Below are 17,945 nucleotides of genomic sequence, written 5' to 3' on the forward strand. Positions count from 1 at the left end.
ATTTTATATTTACATTTATTTTAATATATTTGAGAATTATTTGTATACAGTTTCATATCCTGTACTTTAAAATTAACATAATGTTACGAATATTTTTCTGCCCTTCACCTAGCGAACTCTTGCTTATCCTTTAGGTCTCAGCTTAAATATCATTTACTAACACAAGCTATCTCTAGAATAGGATCTCCTGTTATTTACTTTCCATAGCAGCCTACTCTTCCTATAGCACTCATTACAATTACAAAAATGATTAGATATAAGTTTAATATTTGTTTTTCTTGGTTAGTCAGCTTCATCAACACAGGGGTTTTGTCTGTCTTGGTTACCACTGTGCCTCTAGGACCCGGTAAAGAGTCTGTCACATATAGCACAGGGATTAGCAGCTTGGGCTCTGGAATAAGGCAAAATTAATCAACAAATCCAAGCTCTGTGCTCTGGTGACATTGGGCAGAAGCAGTGTTTTTTATTTCTAACCCTGAACTTTTGAAAAGGAGGTAATGGAGTAATTCCAATAGCTTAAGTAACTTTACTAAGCTTTGATTTGTGAGGTAAATTGGCATGAAGGTATGTATCAGGGGAGTTATGTGAAGCTATGTGCCAGGCTATGGCTGAGAACAGCTTGAGCCATAGTTTGAGGCTTAAGCCGTTCATTATGGCATTTATTTAACTGCTTTTTTGCATTTTAAAGTAACTATATATTACATATATATGCTCTCTCTATATATATGGTATTCAGTGTACAGTATATTGCATATATGTTATAGGTACTCCATAATATGATCTGTAAACTAAGAAACGGATATGTAGGAGGAAACTGAAAAGCTCCTATCCCCTACCATGTATTGTTGACTCTAGATATTTTTTTTCTCCTTTCTGGTTTCCAACACTGCTCTCTTAGAGGTTACGGGGATCCTCCATTTTCCCCTACATTTTGCTCATTCTCTTCTCCCTAGTTAATTTGGAAAGAAAATGGCATTGCAGAGTAAGTTATGACAAGTACTTACTATAGTTAGTCGGTTTTAAAGATTTGCAATTGAAGAAGCATATTTGAATAGCTGTGATAAAAAGAATTGGAAGTGATTATGCATTATTTCCATGTTTGCAAAAGTTAAAAAAGAAACTTATTTATATAGGGATCTGTCAGAGAAGATTAGATTATTTTTTGAAACTTCACTCATTTATTAAACATTAATTCACCAAGCAGATTAGAGGTGAGGATTCAAAGAAAAATAAAAATATCATTACTGCTGTTGAGGCCCTTCTAGTTTAGTGGGAAGTAAGACAGATAAATTAGTGGCTCTCCATGTTTATGTACATAAAAAATCAGGCTGGGCACAGTCGCTCACGCCTGTAATCCCAGCACTTTGGGAGGTGGATGGATCATAAGGTCAGGAGTTCAAGCCAATCCTGGTCAACATGGTAAAACCCTGTCTCTACTAAAAATACAAAAATTAGCTGTACATGGTGGTGCATGCCTGTAATTCCAGCTACTCAAGAGGCTGAGGTAGGAGAATCGCTTAAACCCGGGAGGCGGAGGTTGCAGTGAGCCAAGATTGAGCCACTGCACTCCAGCCTGGGCGACGGCAACAGAGCGAGACTTCGTCACAAAAAAAAAAAAAATTAAAAAATAAATAAATAAATACATAAATAAATCACTGGTTAAGTTGTTAAAATATAGGTTGCTTGACTTTATTCCTTATCCCTGGAGAGGGAAGTTGTTAGGAGTTTACATGTCCAATTAGTAGCCCAGGTCATTCTGATGGAACAAAATAAACGATTCGTGGAACATACTTTGAGAAGCTTCAATGTAAACAAATTAGATGATATAATAAGACCTTAAAAGAGGTCTGTAGATGGCACTATCGGGTGCAAGAAGGAAACAGCTGTGCCTGGAGAAGTCTGAATTTTCAATTATTATGAAGATAAGGTGGGATGGAGCAGTTTTTCTTTTATTTCATTTTTTAAAGACACATTTTAGCTTCCACTGAACCTATTAAGTTCTTACTTGAATCACACTACTTTTGAAGAAAATCATTTATAAAATGTTCCTTTTGGTTCTTCCAAACTTTCAGGCTACTAAGGCAGGTGCAGCATCAATGATTCACTACATGGTTCTGATATCAGCTCGCTTGGTACTACTCACTTTGTGTGGATGGGTACTTTGTTGGACCCTCGTCAATCTCTTTCGAAGCCATTCAGTCCTCAATCTCCTTTTCCTTGGCTACCCGTGAGTACTCCAGTTTTACCATTCATTAGTAAATCTTAAGAAATACTTTGGTCATGTCAACGATACTATAAGAGTGAAAAATGAAATTCTTCAAATATAAATGAAGCATTTGGAAAATTGGGAAATCCATGGGCATGGTGAACATACAATTTGTTTTCTAAACTGGAGTACAGTTGGGACAGCAGGCATAAACCAGGACTACTCCTGGGGAACCTGAAATGTAGGGCTGTCTTGCCAGTGGAGAATATTTTAATTATCTCTCTTCATCAAGTAAAGGCCCCTCTTGCTGTCTATATTTGGGCAAACGGTAGTTAATTTTAGATGAATGCAGTGGTTCGAAAACCAGTCTTACTCTTAGTTGGTCATACTACTTTGATCTTCTGGTTCCTGTAACAAAATAACAATAAGTAGTCCTCCGTTATCCATGGTTTTGATTTCTGAAGTTTTAGTTACCTGAGATCAACCAACGTCCAGAAACATTAAATAGAAATTTCCAGAAATATATGACAAATTATGTTTTAAATAATTTTAAATAATAATTTTATTTAAATAAATAATTAAATAAATAATTATTTAAAATTATGTTTCAAATAATTTGTCATATATTTATGTTTTAAATAATTTGTCACTATTTATGTTTTAAATAGTGTGCTGTTCTGAGTAGTATGGTGAAATCTCTCGCCATCCCACTTTGTCCCACCAGGATGTGAATCATCTCTTTGTCCACCATGTCCGTGCTGTGCATGCTACCTGCCAATTAGTTGCTTAGTAGCGGACTTGGTTATTAGATGGACTGGCATGGTGTCACAGGACTTGTGTTCACGTGACCTTTATTTTACTTAATATGGCTCCAAAGTGTAGTTATGCTCACAATTAGGGATGCCAAAGGAAAGCTGTAAAGTGCTTCCTTTTAAGTGAAAAGGGAAAGTTCTTGACTTAATAAGGAAAGATGAAAAATCATGCTGAGGTTGCTAAGATTTACTGTAAGAATGACTCTTCTATCCATGAAATTGTAAACAGTATGTTGTTATAATTGTTCTATTTTATTATTAAATCTCTTACTGTACCTAATTTATAAGTTAAAACTTTATTGTATGTATGTATATATAGTATAGGAAAAAACAGTGTATGTAGGGTTTGGTACTGTCCATGGTTTTAGGCATCCACTGGGGTGTTGGAATGTCTTCCTGCTATGATGACCTGCTGTAGCCATCACAAATATGCACATATGAGAGTTTTTTTGTCTAATACTTCTATCTCTGACTGGGTGTGGGGGCTCACACCTGTAATCCCAGCACTTTGCAAGGCCCAGGCGGTAGGATCACTTGAGCGCAGGAGTTCAAGAACAGATTGAGCAACATAGGGAGACCCTGCTTATACCAAAAATAAAATAATTAGCTGCATGTAGTGGCATGCGCCTGTAGTCCTAACTACTTGGCAGGCTGAGGCAGGAGAATTGCCTGAGCCCAAGAAGTTGAGGCTTCAGTGAGCCATAATCTCGCTACTATACTCCAGTCTGGGCAACAGAGTAAGACCTTCTCTCAAAATAAATAAATAAATGAAAATTAGAATTAGGCCAGGTGTGGTGGCTCATGCCTGTAATCCCAACACTTTGGGAGGCTGAGGTGGGCTGATCATGAGGTAAGGAGATTGAGACCATCCTAGCTAACATGATGAAACCCTGTCTCTACTAAAAAAATTTTTAAAAATTAGCTGGGCGTGGTGGCAGGCGCCTGTAGTCCCAGCTACTCAGGAGGCTGAGGCAGGAGAATGGCGTGAAAAGGGAGGTGGAGCTTGCAGTGAGCCGAGATGGAACCACTGCACTTCAGCCTGGGCGACAGAGTGAGACTCCGTCTCAAAAACAAAAAAAAATTAGAATTAATACTTCTACCCCTACCCACTCATGTCCTCCCAAGGGCACATTCACAGTGGATCCCAGAGCTAATGCTAAGAATGTTCTTAATTAGTTACAAGTAACATCTGTTCTCCCTGTGTAGAAAACTATGGATAAGTGTCATTTGTTCAGTTTGTAATAAAATGTATAACTAAATATCTTTTTTTTTTTTTTTTTTTTGAGAAGGAGTTTCGCTCTTGTTGCCCAGGCTGGAGTGCAGTGGTGTGATCTTGGCTCACTGCAGTCTCCACCTCCAAGGTTCAAGTGATTCTCCTGCCTCAGCCTCCGAGTAGCTGGGATTACAGGCACGCGCCACCACACCCAGCTAATTTTTGTATTATTAGTAGAGACAGGGTTTCACCATGTTCACCAGGCTGGTCTTGAACTCCTGACCTCAGGTGACCCACTTGCCTTGGCCTCTCAAGGTGCTGGGATTATAGGCCTGAGGGATTGTGGCTGGCCCTAAATATCTTTTTATTTGCTATTTTTCATATCTGAATTTATGTCCATGAAATGAGCATTTAATTTATAATACCTAGGTCACAATGTGGAAATTACTTAAGGAGGACTTGAAGTATTTAAAAAAATTTTAAGGAACCAACAGTTGGAATACTATAAGAAGTTATCAAAAGTCTCAAAAATATTCACTTCTTTAACCAAGTAATTTTACTTTTAAAAATTCATTTGTACTTCTAGAATGACTCAGAAAGAAAACACCAAAACTGCCCCAGAGTTAAAAATCGAATAAACATGGTAAGATCTGTGGAGAAAAATAAGCAGGAAAGGAGAACTAGGGTCGCCTGTGGGAGTGGGATGAGTGATACAGTAGGGAGGCAGGAGGGTCCCCTACTAAGAAGGGGACATTTGAAGTGAAGGACAAGCTGTACTAAAATGACCAAATGTAAACACGTGTTAGGAAAATCCTTATCACATTGTTATTTATAGTAGTGGAAAATAAGAAACAGCCTAAGTTTCCAGCAAGAGAGAAATGGGTAAATTATGGCATCTCTATATGAGAATACTATTGTATCTTTAAAAATTGCCATAGAAAAATATTTAGACTTGAGAAAATACTCAGTGCACATGGAAAATACTCAACACACACACATGCACACATGCAAAGTTAAAACAGCAGGATACAAAACACATTGTACTGTATGAGGCCAAACATAAAAGGAAAAAAGCATATGTAACTATATATAAAGTTTAGAAACTTTATATTGGAAATATGTGCATCTAGTTATAAAAATGAGTATTGCTAGGTGATGAGTGTTTTGCCATTGTGGTTTTCTGTAGGTTCTCTATAATCTACAATGAATGTACACAGCTTTTATGGAAAGAAATTGAAGAGCTCTCCAGATAATGAATTTACTATCAGCAGTGCCCCTCCTGAGTTATGTTTACTCTTGTGGGTCCTGACTATTTTATTGACATAAGTTGTAAGTTATATTGACATAAGTTATAAGGTGTGATTTAAGGTGGTATCTGGGGTCTCATTTTCACACTTTGTTTTACAGGTTTGGTGTTTATGTTCCTCTTTGCTGTTTTCATCAAGATAGTAGAGCTCATCTTCTTCTCACAGACTATAACTATGTGGTTCAGCACCAGGCAGTAGAGGAAAGTGCCTCGACTGTGGGAGGCTTGGCCAAATCCAAAGACTTTCTCTCCTTGTTGCTGGAGTCTCTAAAAGAACAGTTTAATAATGCCACACCCATCCCCACCCACAGTTGTCCCCTATCTCCAGACCTCATTCGCAATGAAGTAGAATGTCTGAAAGCAGATTTCAACCACAGAATCAAGGAGGTTCTCTTCAACTCCCTCTTCAGTGCCTACTATGTTGCATTTCTCCCCCTGTGTTTTGTGAAGGTAAGTGGTTATCTTACTTTTATGTGCTTCCTGGATCTGTGTGTGAATTACATAAACTGGGTATTTCTTGTTTAATCCCCCTTTTCTCTGTCTCCCCTTTGGCAGCCTGGATGGTGGAGTTCGGCTGCATCTGGAGTGCACTAATACCGCTCCTGGTTGGCGGATAGGTATTTCCATATATGTGATGCACCCGTGGTGGTCCCCTCTTTTTTTTTTTTTTTTTTTTTTTTTTTATGGAGTCTTACTCTGTCTCCCAGGCTGGATTGCAGTGGCACAATCTCGTCTCACTTCGGCCTACCAAAGTGCTGGGATTATAGGCGGGATGGCCACCACGCCTGGCGCTGATTTTTTTTTTTTTTTTTTTTTTTTTAAGTATTTTTAGTTTCTGGGGAGAATCAAAATGTACTTATAATAGAATCAGTATGTAGTAGCTTAAGAGGACCAAGGTTTCAGTAAAACTCAGCCTACTATGGTTGATCTTAACATGGTTGTCAGGAGTTTCCTTGAATTTAATCTAACCTTTATCTAAACTTCAGTTTACTTCAATAGAAAAGAAAAATGGTCTGGATGTCACTTGGGCCCAAAATCTTTTGGGACATTTTAGTGCCCTTTCTTTACCCATTCAGAAGTACTTCTGCAGCCGGAATGGTCCTTCAGAGAATACTCAGTTCTTCTAGAAAGGAGACACTTAAAATATAATCGCCTCTCCCTCCCATCCCTAACTCATACAGCCAGAAAGTCAGGTTGAAGGATTGTGGAGGACTCTGCTCTTGAACTTTCTGCACGGACAGCAGGACCACCAGTGCATGTGTGATTCAGTGTGGCATTTGTCTGCAGGGCATATGTACACGCACCCATCCCTGCCTCTTTTTACCAGTGCACGTATCATTTCTCTCTCTTCTGATCTCTTCCAGAGTACCCAGTACTATGACATGCGCTGGTCATGTGAGCACCTCATTATGGTGTGGATCAATGCTTTTGTCATGCTCACCACGCAACTGTTGCCATCCAAATACTGTGATTTGCTACATAAATCAGCTGCTCACCTGGGCAAGTGGCAGAAGCTGGAACATGGGTCCTACAGCAATGCTCCCCAGCACATGTGAGTAAGCTAGAGGGTAAAACCATGTAACACTTTCTACATGCTGCTGATCATGTTTATTTGCTTTGTATGTCATTCTTGCTCTTGGCTTTGAACATTTAATTTTTAGTTTTTGTCTTACATGGATGCTTGTCATCATGCTAAACTGAATACAAGGGACATTAACTCATTTCCACCACCACCCCCAGCTTCTTAAATGCGTTCTACCTTTCAGCTGCCCAGTCACTCTTAGAGTATATAATTTGTCTCCCAAGCAATACAGTTGGAGTTTTCTTTCAATCTTATCCCTTTGCCCAAATGCAAAGAGTCATATATTTTATTCCTCTTTAGAAGACTTTAAGATTTGTCTTCTCATCTTCATTGCCACAGCTGAGTAGTTGCTAGCTACTCATCTCACACTTAGCTGGAATATGCTTCTCTCATTTTTTTCTTTCTAATACATGCAGTTTTATTCTAGTAATTTTGCTTACCTGTACTTTTTTACTATTATTTTCTTTCTAAACTCTCTACTGAATATTTCCCTGCTTCTCCTGTGTTTAAGTGAGAACTGTGCCTGACTGTGAGTTCTTTGGAAGAATTTTTCTCGTTGTGTCCCCCTTATCAGTCATTACTCCACATGGCTCCTGTGATCCAAAATGGCTAACATTAGGACCGTTTTATTCTGTCACTTCTGAGTCCTTCATCATACTTTTCTTTCAGACCCAAACCATCTTCATCTTCCCCCTTTTGTAATTCGAACATTTCACAAATTTCATCTCCTAGAAATTTTTCCCTAGTTAAGTGGGACAGATTGAGGTGACCTTCCCTTTCCCTCTCCCCCTAAGAGTTCTCCCTTCAATTATCTGCCTTGATGTCTGATACAGATTAGCACAGGCCTTCAAGCCCAGGAACTGAAAGAGATTGGGCCAGGCTGAAAAGAAACCCGACTGTGGGCAAAGGACAGATTTCAATAAAAATTGAAAATACAATCCACAGTACTAGTACTGTACATCTTCAGGCTACTGATGGCACATGGCCATGAGGTGTATCATCACTTTAATGCTGGTAAGTGTGAGCAAGGCCGGTGGAACATTTTCTGAACTGGGAAAGCTTCAGGGTGCTAGAATTTTTTTTTTTTTTTTTTTTAAATAACATATCTAAACTGCCTCCCAGTTCTTACCCTAGGAAACTAACCTTTCCAAAATCAGGAAGAGATGAATTAACTTAGATTTTTTTAAAAAAAGCTTAACCTGAAGATCCCTGTCCCCACCCAAATTCCATTGTGCTGGAAAGAATGAAGCTGCTGCTTCTGTAACTTCTTTTCCCCCAGAGAAACCTATAAAAATAAACCACAAAAGCAGTGAAAAGTCTGTGTGTGTGTGAGATGTGTCGCTGTGTTCTACTGTATACTTTCTTACAGTTGTGAGGTATTTGAATTGTGTGATAAGCAAACTGATTTCCTATAGTTTTTTGGGATGTAATTCTAAAGTAAATGTCATGCTAGATTGACAATGTGCTAATTTCTCCACTACGCTTATTACCATCAGCTTTCTCTTCTTGTTTGTTCCCTCTAGCATTTCCACCAGTAGACTGCTCACTTGGGATGGAGATGACAGTCTGCCTGCTTACACACTATTTTCTGGCTCATAGTGTGACTCATAGCCACACTATTTTCTGGCTTACACATTTATGTCTGCTCATTCTTCTAAGCCTCTTAAGTCCTTTGACACTGAGTTAACTGTACTTCTTTGCAACCTCTGTGTACTATATAGCAATGAATTTAAAGTAACAAATCCTTTCTAAAACTACTCCAGTTTGACCATGGAATTACTGTATTTTCAGAATTCAGGCAGATGAAGCCTTGATTGTTTAATTCCTTCCATTAAAATACAGCTGGCCTTGCCAGATACTATCTTATCTGTAATTGCCAATATGCTAACGTTGCATTTCTTTCTCCCTTAGTTGGTCAGAAAATACAATATGGCCTCAAGGGGTGCTGGTGCGGCACAGCAGATGTTTATATAGAGCCATGGGGCCTTACAACGTGGCAGTGCCTTCAGATGTATCCCATGCCCGCTTTTATGCAAGTACCACTTATTTATTTTCAAACATAAGCTTAGGGGTAAGTGTTAGGAGGCCACCTGTATGGAAGCATGTAGCATAGTGTGTAGCACATACGAGGAAATTATTACAAGGTAATTATTGCCACTAGCGTAACAGTGGTCCCTGTACTTTGGAAATGTCTTCTGAAGGGCAGATTGAAGATCATATACCATTATTCCAGTTTTAGTGGCTTAGCTGGTTTCTGTAGTTACATTGGTATTTGTTGAATCTAGTATTACTTGAAACAAGTAGGCAGTTATCTAAGACTCCTTTTTCATCTTACCATTTTTGTTTTGTAAGAGTTTGGTTTAGTGGTATTGTTAAGATATACTGTATCTGTGTATCCATAAGTGACATTTAATATATTAATAGTGTGGTGGTTTTATTTTTAGGTATTTGTCATATATGTTGTTTCTTTAAAAAGGCTTTAGCTTCCCCTTTGGAAGTCAGATAAATGCCATCAAAAGGAAAAAAGCTTAAAAGTTAAAAAAGGAAAAAGCAATAGAAACTCACTATATCCAGCTTCTGTTCCATTGAACTCATCCCTTTGGTTATGATCTATTTGGTCTTTCAGCCTTCCAGAAATTATCTGTACAAGACAAAAGTATATACTTATAAAAGAAAGACCAGCTGACTAATGCGAGTGGGGAAAACTAGGTGCTTGTGGGGGACTGTTTATAGTAAAAATGCCCATAGTGCAGTGTGTTGCTTTTGAAAGGGGATCATATTCTAAACAAGAATTGAAGATCTTTTAAAAATACTTGCATCTCTTTCTCCCTCAGTCCTTCCCAGTTCCTATGAGGGGGGTACATGGACTTTCTGGTTCTGCAGGTGTTTGTTACTGAGGGACACTTCAATTAAATATTGGGAACTTGCACCAGGCATGATGCTTATAAATACCATGGTAGGGGAATGCAGGGTGGGGCAGGTTGGGAGGAACATGGGGAAGGTGAAAGGCCCTTGAATGAGAAAATGACAGGCATCTCCTTCTTGACGCCAGTGGAAATGCCTTAAAGTAGAGGAAAGGACTTAAGTCACAAGTACATGAGCATTTGATTTCTGTATAGAATATTTAATTCAGCCAGCTGAATTCTCTAGGCCATTAATGACTTCTGTTGGTCCTTGCTATCTCCTTGAGACCTGTGATAGCCAAATAGTTCATTAGAATTTTCTGCTTGAAAATTAGGTATTTTCCTTGCTAGCTTTGGACAGCTGAAAAATCAGATGGAATCCATGGAAAGAAGATTAGGCAAGTTGATTTATTACTGATTTTGCAGGACTGGATAGATAGTTAAATCAGTGCTTCTCAAAGTGATCCATGGGCCACCTGGCCCACTATTTTTAAAAAGTGATTCAGGGTCCTTATATCAGACTTCTGAACCAGAATCTCTGGATGATCCCAGGAATTGGCAGCATTTGTGGATTTGGAAATGATTCTTAGGCACACTGAAGTTTCAAAACAGTCATTTAAAATGTGCCTATTACCTATCGCTGTCAGACTCCAGGTTAAACATTTTCTTCCTCTTGAACCTGGAAACTTAAAGCTGTCAGGATAATTTGGCTTCATTCTGAGGTGTAAGCTCTGAGATCTAAGTTCCATTTAAATTAGTTCTTTTAGATCTGATCACTGCTGTTACTGTACTGTTTGTCTTCATCTAGATTTAGGATTAGACTGGTTAAACTGAACTGTTAATGTTCCTTTACAACTTGTGGCCTATATGTTTGTATTCATAACTTTGTATTAGAAAACCAGAATTTAGCCTTTAGAGTGGAGAATTTAGTGGGAGTAAATATAGTAGTAAGCCCTATTTTTAGTCTAATTCTGACTCATTTTTCCTTCCTCCTTATCCTGTCTTTGTGTACCCTACTTCTCAATATCCAGAAAAAAATCAGTAATTAAACACACAGGTATATGGTGTAGAGGATTTCAGTAAGTGACCATGGTGGGTAAACAGTTTAAGGAAAAATTAAGAAACTATTATATTGATACTCGATTTGTAACCTCTCTTTTCCCCAAACTTCTCTAGTGTTGGTATTTATGTCTTAGTTTACAAGCCAAGAATGTTTTTTACATTTTTAAGTGGTTACATAAGTACCTATGTAATATCCTTAACTTTTGCCTCTTGACTTACAAAGCCTAAAATATTTCCTATTTGGTCCTTTATCCACCTCTGTCTTAGATAAATATACTTTCGTGTTTATCCTAAATAAAATCTATGCCTAAGATACAGTCTAAGAAAAATGTTTGTAAGTAGTTTTCTTTTGGGCATAATCTCTTTTCGTGTCTCAGGGGCATTGAAATAAAACTTATTTCATTATTTCTTGGGCAAAAAGGAAAATGTTTCAGTCTTTATAGCAAGAAATAGCCTGATAGTAAATAAACAGATCTATTTGTTATTATATATGGGAACCTGTAAATATTAAATTATTTTTGAAAAATAAATGCAAGAATAACTACAGCCATTACTTTTCTATGAAATAACGTTTTGCTTTTTTAACTTCCTTACAGTTCTTATTTCATCGACCATTAAGGCTGTTAAATCTGCTTATCCTTATTGAGGGCAGTGTCGTCTTCTATCAGCTCTATTCCTTGCTGCGGTCGGAGAAGTGGAACCACACACTTTCCATGGCTCTCATCCTCTTCTGCAACTACTATGTTTTATTTAAACTTCTCCGGGACAGAATAGTATTAGGCAGGGCATACTCCTACCCACTCAACAGTTATGAACTCAAGGCAAACTAAGCTGCCTCTCAACAATGAGGGAGAACTCAGATAAAAATATTTTCATACGTTCTATTTTTTTCTTGTGATTTTTATAAATATTTAAGATATTTTATATTTTGTATACTATTATGTTTTGAAAGTCGGGAAGGGTAAGGGATATTAAATGTATCCATAAACAAGGTGATGTGATCTTTCATGTGTTAGTATATTTGAATAATATACATATGAGAGGTATGCCTGTCCAGTAAAGAGATTGATTTGTTTGTATGGCTCTGGAATAACTCATTCGTTTATGAACACATCTCATGTATTACTTGACACAGTACCTTTGGTATGTCTGCTTTTCTTTCAATCTTCATTATCTTTAGCCCTCAGCTGGCCAGTAATTATTGCTAAAGAAAGGGAGATCAGTGGAGTTGCCTACCAGCACCCATTCTCTTTTAGTTCAGCTGGCTAATAGTATTGGAATACATCGGGAAAAGAGTGGGTTAAAGTCCTAGGTGGGGTTCTCTTTGTTGCCTACTAAGGGGAAGCAGTAGGCTTCCTTTCTAAGATAGGGACTCAGCTGGTCTCTTTTACCCTGTGACGTGTAAATATACTTTTGAATAAGCTACTATCCTGAGGCTCAGGGTTTTGCTGCCACTTTTCCTGTTTTTCCACTTCTGCTTCCAAAGATTTTCCTTTTAGTTGTTTGAAACAATACTTTGCAAGACAGGAAGTCTTTAGACTGCCCTCATTCGTGAAGGAGATGATGTGTGGCTAGATCAGTAGAAGAAGCTGAGTGCAAATGCCTTGTTGGCTAGAGTATCGGAAGGTTGAAAATTCCAGGTAACTGGGAGAATGGGCAAGTCCTCAGCTGAACAATCTTGGATGTAGTCTAGCAGCAACCCACCTACAGTGGCATTATGTTTGGAGTTACGAGGAGAAGTGAAAGATAAGAATTACCTACAGCTTTGTATTCAGATAATTTATATCCAAAATTTGTGTTTTAAATTTCATACTCCAGAACTTTTATGTTTATGAGTATTAGCCCTTTAGGTTATGGGAGGTGATATACTTAGTCCATTGATATTGTCACTTGTCATCTAAATTTATGAGACCTTGTCTTAGAGAATCTAAAATATATTGTCTTATGTTTTCTGTGCTGAGTTTGGTTTGTTACACTCTGAAACTTCTGGTGAGACAAAATAAGACTTATGAAGTAAAAAGACCAATCATGTAGTTCACAAGCTGGCTCTGAAAATAATTCTTGCAGAAGAGTTCTGAAAGGTTTCACCAAAGGAAGCGTTGTGAGGAGTGTGTATAAAACCAAGGTACCCAATATCAGTTTATGTTTAAATTAATAGTTGTTTCCTTAAATATTTTGATGCATATACTTTTTTTTAAGTTAACATTATTTGGCATTCAGCCTGAGTCTGTTCAACCATTCAACAAAGATATATTAACCACTAGACACTATACTAGGCCCTGGGGATATAGCAGTGAATAAGAAATGCAAAGGTCCTACCTGCACAGAGCTTAAAATATGCATGGGGATGGGGGAGTTAGGTGGTGCAGAAAATACAGCAAATAAATTTATGTATAATATAACATTCCCTGGTAGTAGTGATAAGTGCAGCAAAGGGAAATGAGGGCAAGGAAATAGTGGTAAGAATGGCACTGCTAGAAGGCATCTTTGAGGAGATGATTTTTGAGCAAAGCAAAAGCAAGACTGAATCATATAAATAGCTTTGGGGAGAATGCCATGTTACAGTAGCAGCAAGGGCACTGTTGGTATATTGGAAGAATAGCACGAAAATAAGTATATTAGTTAGTTGCTTTTTAAAGTAGTTCAGCCTAAATATAGTGGTTCTTGAGGTAGGGGTGAGAAAGATAGGGAATCTGCCATCTCTCTATGCTTTCCATAGGATCTTAAAGTATGCTTCTCTTGGCAGCAAACATTTTGATGAGATTACTCAGTAGTTTAGAGCAAAATGGGTGGCATGGGCACAGAGATATCTCATCAAAATTGCCCCAAGTTGGCTGTAGCTTGGAAAAGTAACCCAGATAACCCTGATTAGAGATAACAGACCAGTCTTATAAACTGATATGATGCCCCTTCTGGCTTGATCTGTCTTGGTCCTGTCCTAAGGGAATAGCACAGAACCAGATACTGGCTTGGCTAAATAAATAAATGGATATAAGAAATAAATAAAAATAAATTTTGGCTAATGGAATTGCAAAGTTCCTCCTACCCTCACCTCCAGATATGGCAGCATAAGGGGCATAAGACCGTTTAGTTCAACGTGTTCTACACATTCCAGCTGTTTTTTAGTTTTTGTTTTTGTTTGTTTTGTTTTTGTAGGGGCCATGTTCATGGAAGAGAGAAAAATTACTAGTTACCTGGATATCCTATTATAGTTCATGTAACAGAAGGGATACCATATTTGCTCAGTGATAGTGGAAAAATGTGTAATCATTAAATAATGACCTTTTTTGTAATTCTTTGTTGGGAAGTTAAAAATGTTTGTGGAAAGCATGGTTTAGCAAAAGTTCAGTTGGGTGGACTTGGATACTGGAAAAGGAAAGAAGATACTTGACTAGTCTGGGTGGTCTAAGGTGGCTAAATAAATGAATAGAGGAGGGCAGTTCACAGGAATGAGCATGACAGAAGTTTTCCTCAATATTCTATTTACTCTGATTCCATGTTTATATTCCTGATCCTCCTTTCCTTCCTGTCCCTATCAGTCACCACCACTGCCATCTGTTCTGCCGTTTCTCCCTTTTTTTTTAAATTAATTTTTAAAAAAATTTCTATTAGCTGAGCTAGCCAGGCATCTCATTTCTATGTACTGGGCAATTATATGCCAAACACTGGTGCTGGAGATAGTGATGTTCGAATTCATTAACTAATAGAAGACAGACAAGTGAACCAATTGTCACACAAAGGTGTTCATTAATAGAAATATGTATGAGATATGTAATAGATATCAGATCTATTAAGAATCTTGAGTGTGAAGCCCAATAAAGTGCACTTTTCATAAGTACTTCAAATAAGCTGACAGATGTCTCGGGACTTTTGTAGACAGAAGATAGCTAATGAAAGATTTTAAGCTAAGAATAACTTACGATCCAATGGGTTGTAGTTCCCAAAGTAATCTCTAGGTCAGCAGCATCAGCATCACTTAACTGGAAACTTGTTAAAAATGGACACTTTCAAGCCCTACTCCACACCTGCTGAGTAAGAAACTACATGGAGCCCAGCAATCTGTTTTAACATGCTGTCCAGGTGATTTTTAGGAATGCTGAGGAATGCTGAAGTTTGAGAACCACTGTCCTCTCTTAGACAACTTTGGCAGCAGTATGTAGAAGGTTTGGAGATGGGGCAATGTCGATGAGACTACAAGTAGGAGACTAGCCAACTCTTTTAAAAGTCCATGTAAGAGAAAATAAAAAACAGAGCAAGACGGCAGAGTAGGAAGTCTCAGCCTCCACTTGCTTTCATAGAAAGTTCAGCTAGCAACTCCACAGACTAGAACATCTTTTTGAAAACCCCAACACTTAGAAACTAGTCTGAGACACTAGTATGGTCCATAAAGCTTAATGAAATCTGAATTCAAAGGGTAAGAACAGTCTCACTTTGACTATATTGCTCACTCCCTTCCCCCAAGTTGACATAATGCCAGATGAAGAATTCCCTAGGCCAACAGTTTATACAGGGGGAAAAGAAAACCAGATCCAGTTTCCCTAGCATTCCAAGATGCTTCCCAGGAAGCCCAGTCTGGTCTCATCTCATGAGAAGCACTAGGGGAAACCACATGGCTAGACTGCCTGGAATCAGGTAGAAACAAAGAAAGGAAGCAGAGGTAGTGAACAGCATGCAGATACTGGTGGACCTCTGTGTTCCTGCTTGGCTGAGGTGCCTGATCAAAGATATCAGCCAACCTCATAGCCCACCTGCAAGGCTGAGCTGGTGACCTTCAAAATTTGCACAGTGGGGGCTGGGTGTGGTGGCTCATGCCTGTAATCCCAGCACTTTGGGAGGCTGAGGTGGGTGGATCACTTGAGGTCGCTGAGTTCAAGACCAGCCTGTGAAACCCTGTCTCTACAAAAAATACAAAAATTAGCTGGGCATGGTGGCTCACGCCTGTAATCCCAACTACTCGCGAGGCTGACACAGGAGAATTGCTTGAACTCGGGAGGCAGAGGTTGCAGTGAGCTGAGATTGTGCCACTACACTCCAGCCTGGGCGACAGAGCAAGACTCCATCTCAAAAAAACAAAACAAAAAAAAAGGACAGTGGGAAGTACAATCTAGCCTGAGTGCCTACACTACTGGTCTTCCTGCCTAGCTTCAGAGCCAACTCCCAACAACCCTGCCAGGAAGGTAGATGCCTGCCTTTTATTTTGGAGAAGTGAAGGGGCTAGACCACCTTGACCTTAGAAGTCAAGCAGCAGCTCCACCAAGCCAAAAAGCACTTCCAATGACCCTGCCCAGGCAAAGAGACTTCCACCTCCACACATCCGGAAGAAGCAAAGTGGCTAGACCTGCTTAACTCCAGAGACAAAAGCCACGGAACTCGGCCAAAATTTCACTCCATGGCTTCATCCTGATGGAAGCAACCCTTAATTGCACATTTCTAAGGAGTACAGCCTCTGGACACACATGTTATGAGTAGTGACTCCGCCTAACCTTGTAGCCCAGTCTACAGCCCTGCCCAATTGCAGGTCCCAAATATCAGAATTATCAGCCAGGCAGTACCAGAAGTGGCCAGTCTGACCAGAAGTCATTGCAATACCCAACCAGCAATTCCCCTCAATACAGCAAAGGCAGTGGCCCAGTCAGCTAGAGAACTCACAAGAAGCTCTGCCTGCCTGGGGTTATCATCAGCTGATCCTTCCAGAATCATAGGATAGACTAAATAGTGAAGGGCTATCCCTGCCCAAGAACACCTGTAACGGCCAGAAGAGGGGGCTGTCTCCTCAAATGCACAGACAACAATACAAGAACATACAGATTACGAAGAATCAGACAATCATGACACCTACAAAAGAAACTAATAAAGCTCCAATAATAGGCCCCAAAGAAATGGAGATTTATGAAATAACTGACAATTCAGAATAATACCCATAAAGAAGTTCAGTGAACTATTAATGTATATACAGATAAAAAATTTAATGAAATTTGAAAATGGTACACTAAAAAGAAAGTTGATAAACAGAAACAATAAGAATGGGATAGAAGTTCAAGAGACTGAAAAATTCAACAGAAAGCTTCAACAGCTGATTCAATCAAGAAGAATCAGAATATTTGAAATTATCTAGTCAGGAGCAAAAAAAAAAAAAAAAGAAGAACAAAAGAATTTCTAAAAGCCTACAGGTTATGGAACACCATCAAGAGACCAAATCTTCACATAATAGCAGCTGGAGAAGGAGAAGAAAGAGGTGCCTGAAAAGCATATTTAAAGAAATAACGGCTAAAAACTTCCTTAATCTGTGGTAGATGCCAACATCCAGGTATAGGAACTGCAGAGGTTTCCAACCAAATTCAACCCAAAGAGGAGTACACCACAACACATAATAAACTATCAAAAATCAAAGGCAAAAAATTTTGAGAGCATCAAGAGGCAAGAAACGTATCACATAAAAAGGAGTGCCATACAACCATTGGCAGAGTTCTCAGCATAAACCCTGCAGGCCAGGAGAGATTAGGATAAATTCAAAGTGCACAAGAGAACTGCCAACCAACAATACTTTATCCAGCAAAGCTGTCTTTCATAAATGAGGGAGAAGTTTAAAAAAAAAAAAAAAAAAAAAGTTTGTTTTCCCAGACAGACAAAAGCTAAAGGAATTCATCATCACTAGACCTGCCTTGTAGGAATTGCTAAATGGAGTTACTTAAACTGAAACAAAAAACTGGTAATTAATAACATGAAACATGCACAAAACTCAAACGTATAAATAAAGCAGAGCCCATTCAGAATACTATTGGATTGTAATGATGGTGTAAAAGTATAGAGTTATATGCAAAGTTAAGTAGTTATAAGCTTGAAATAGGTGGTTGTAAGTAT

General features: G+C 38.6%; 1 protein-coding gene across 2 annotated transcripts in view; it reads left to right on the forward strand.

Annotated features, from left to right (window-relative positions):
- TMEM39A (transmembrane protein 39A) overlaps nt 1–14,377 on the forward strand; it is a 32,074-nt gene extending 17,697 nt beyond the window's left edge. The window contains exons 5-9 of one of the 2 annotated variants that reach the window (XM_011987192.1): nt 2,073–2,227; nt 5,639–5,987; nt 6,902–7,089; nt 9,031–9,151; nt 11,681–14,377. In XM_011987192.1, coding sequence (XP_011842582.1) covers nt 2,073–2,227; nt 5,639–5,987; nt 6,902–7,089; nt 9,031–9,151; nt 11,681–11,914 — 1,047 coding nt within the window. In that variant the 3' untranslated portion in view covers nt 11,915–14,377. Of the gene's footprint in view, nt 1–2,072; nt 2,228–5,638; nt 5,988–6,901; nt 7,090–9,030; nt 9,191–11,680 lie in introns of both variants that reach the window. The other variant, XM_011987190.1, reaches the window with a different exon arrangement.
- The last annotated feature ends 3,568 nt before the right edge of the window (nt 14,378–17,945 follow it).

The sequence above is a fragment of the Mandrillus leucophaeus genome, unplaced genomic scaffold (assembly GCF_000951045.1).
Source record: "Mandrillus leucophaeus isolate KB7577 unplaced genomic scaffold, Mleu.le_1.0 Scaffold302, whole genome shotgun sequence".
Classification (NCBI taxonomy): Eukaryota; Metazoa; Chordata; class Mammalia; order Primates; family Cercopithecidae; genus Mandrillus; species Mandrillus leucophaeus.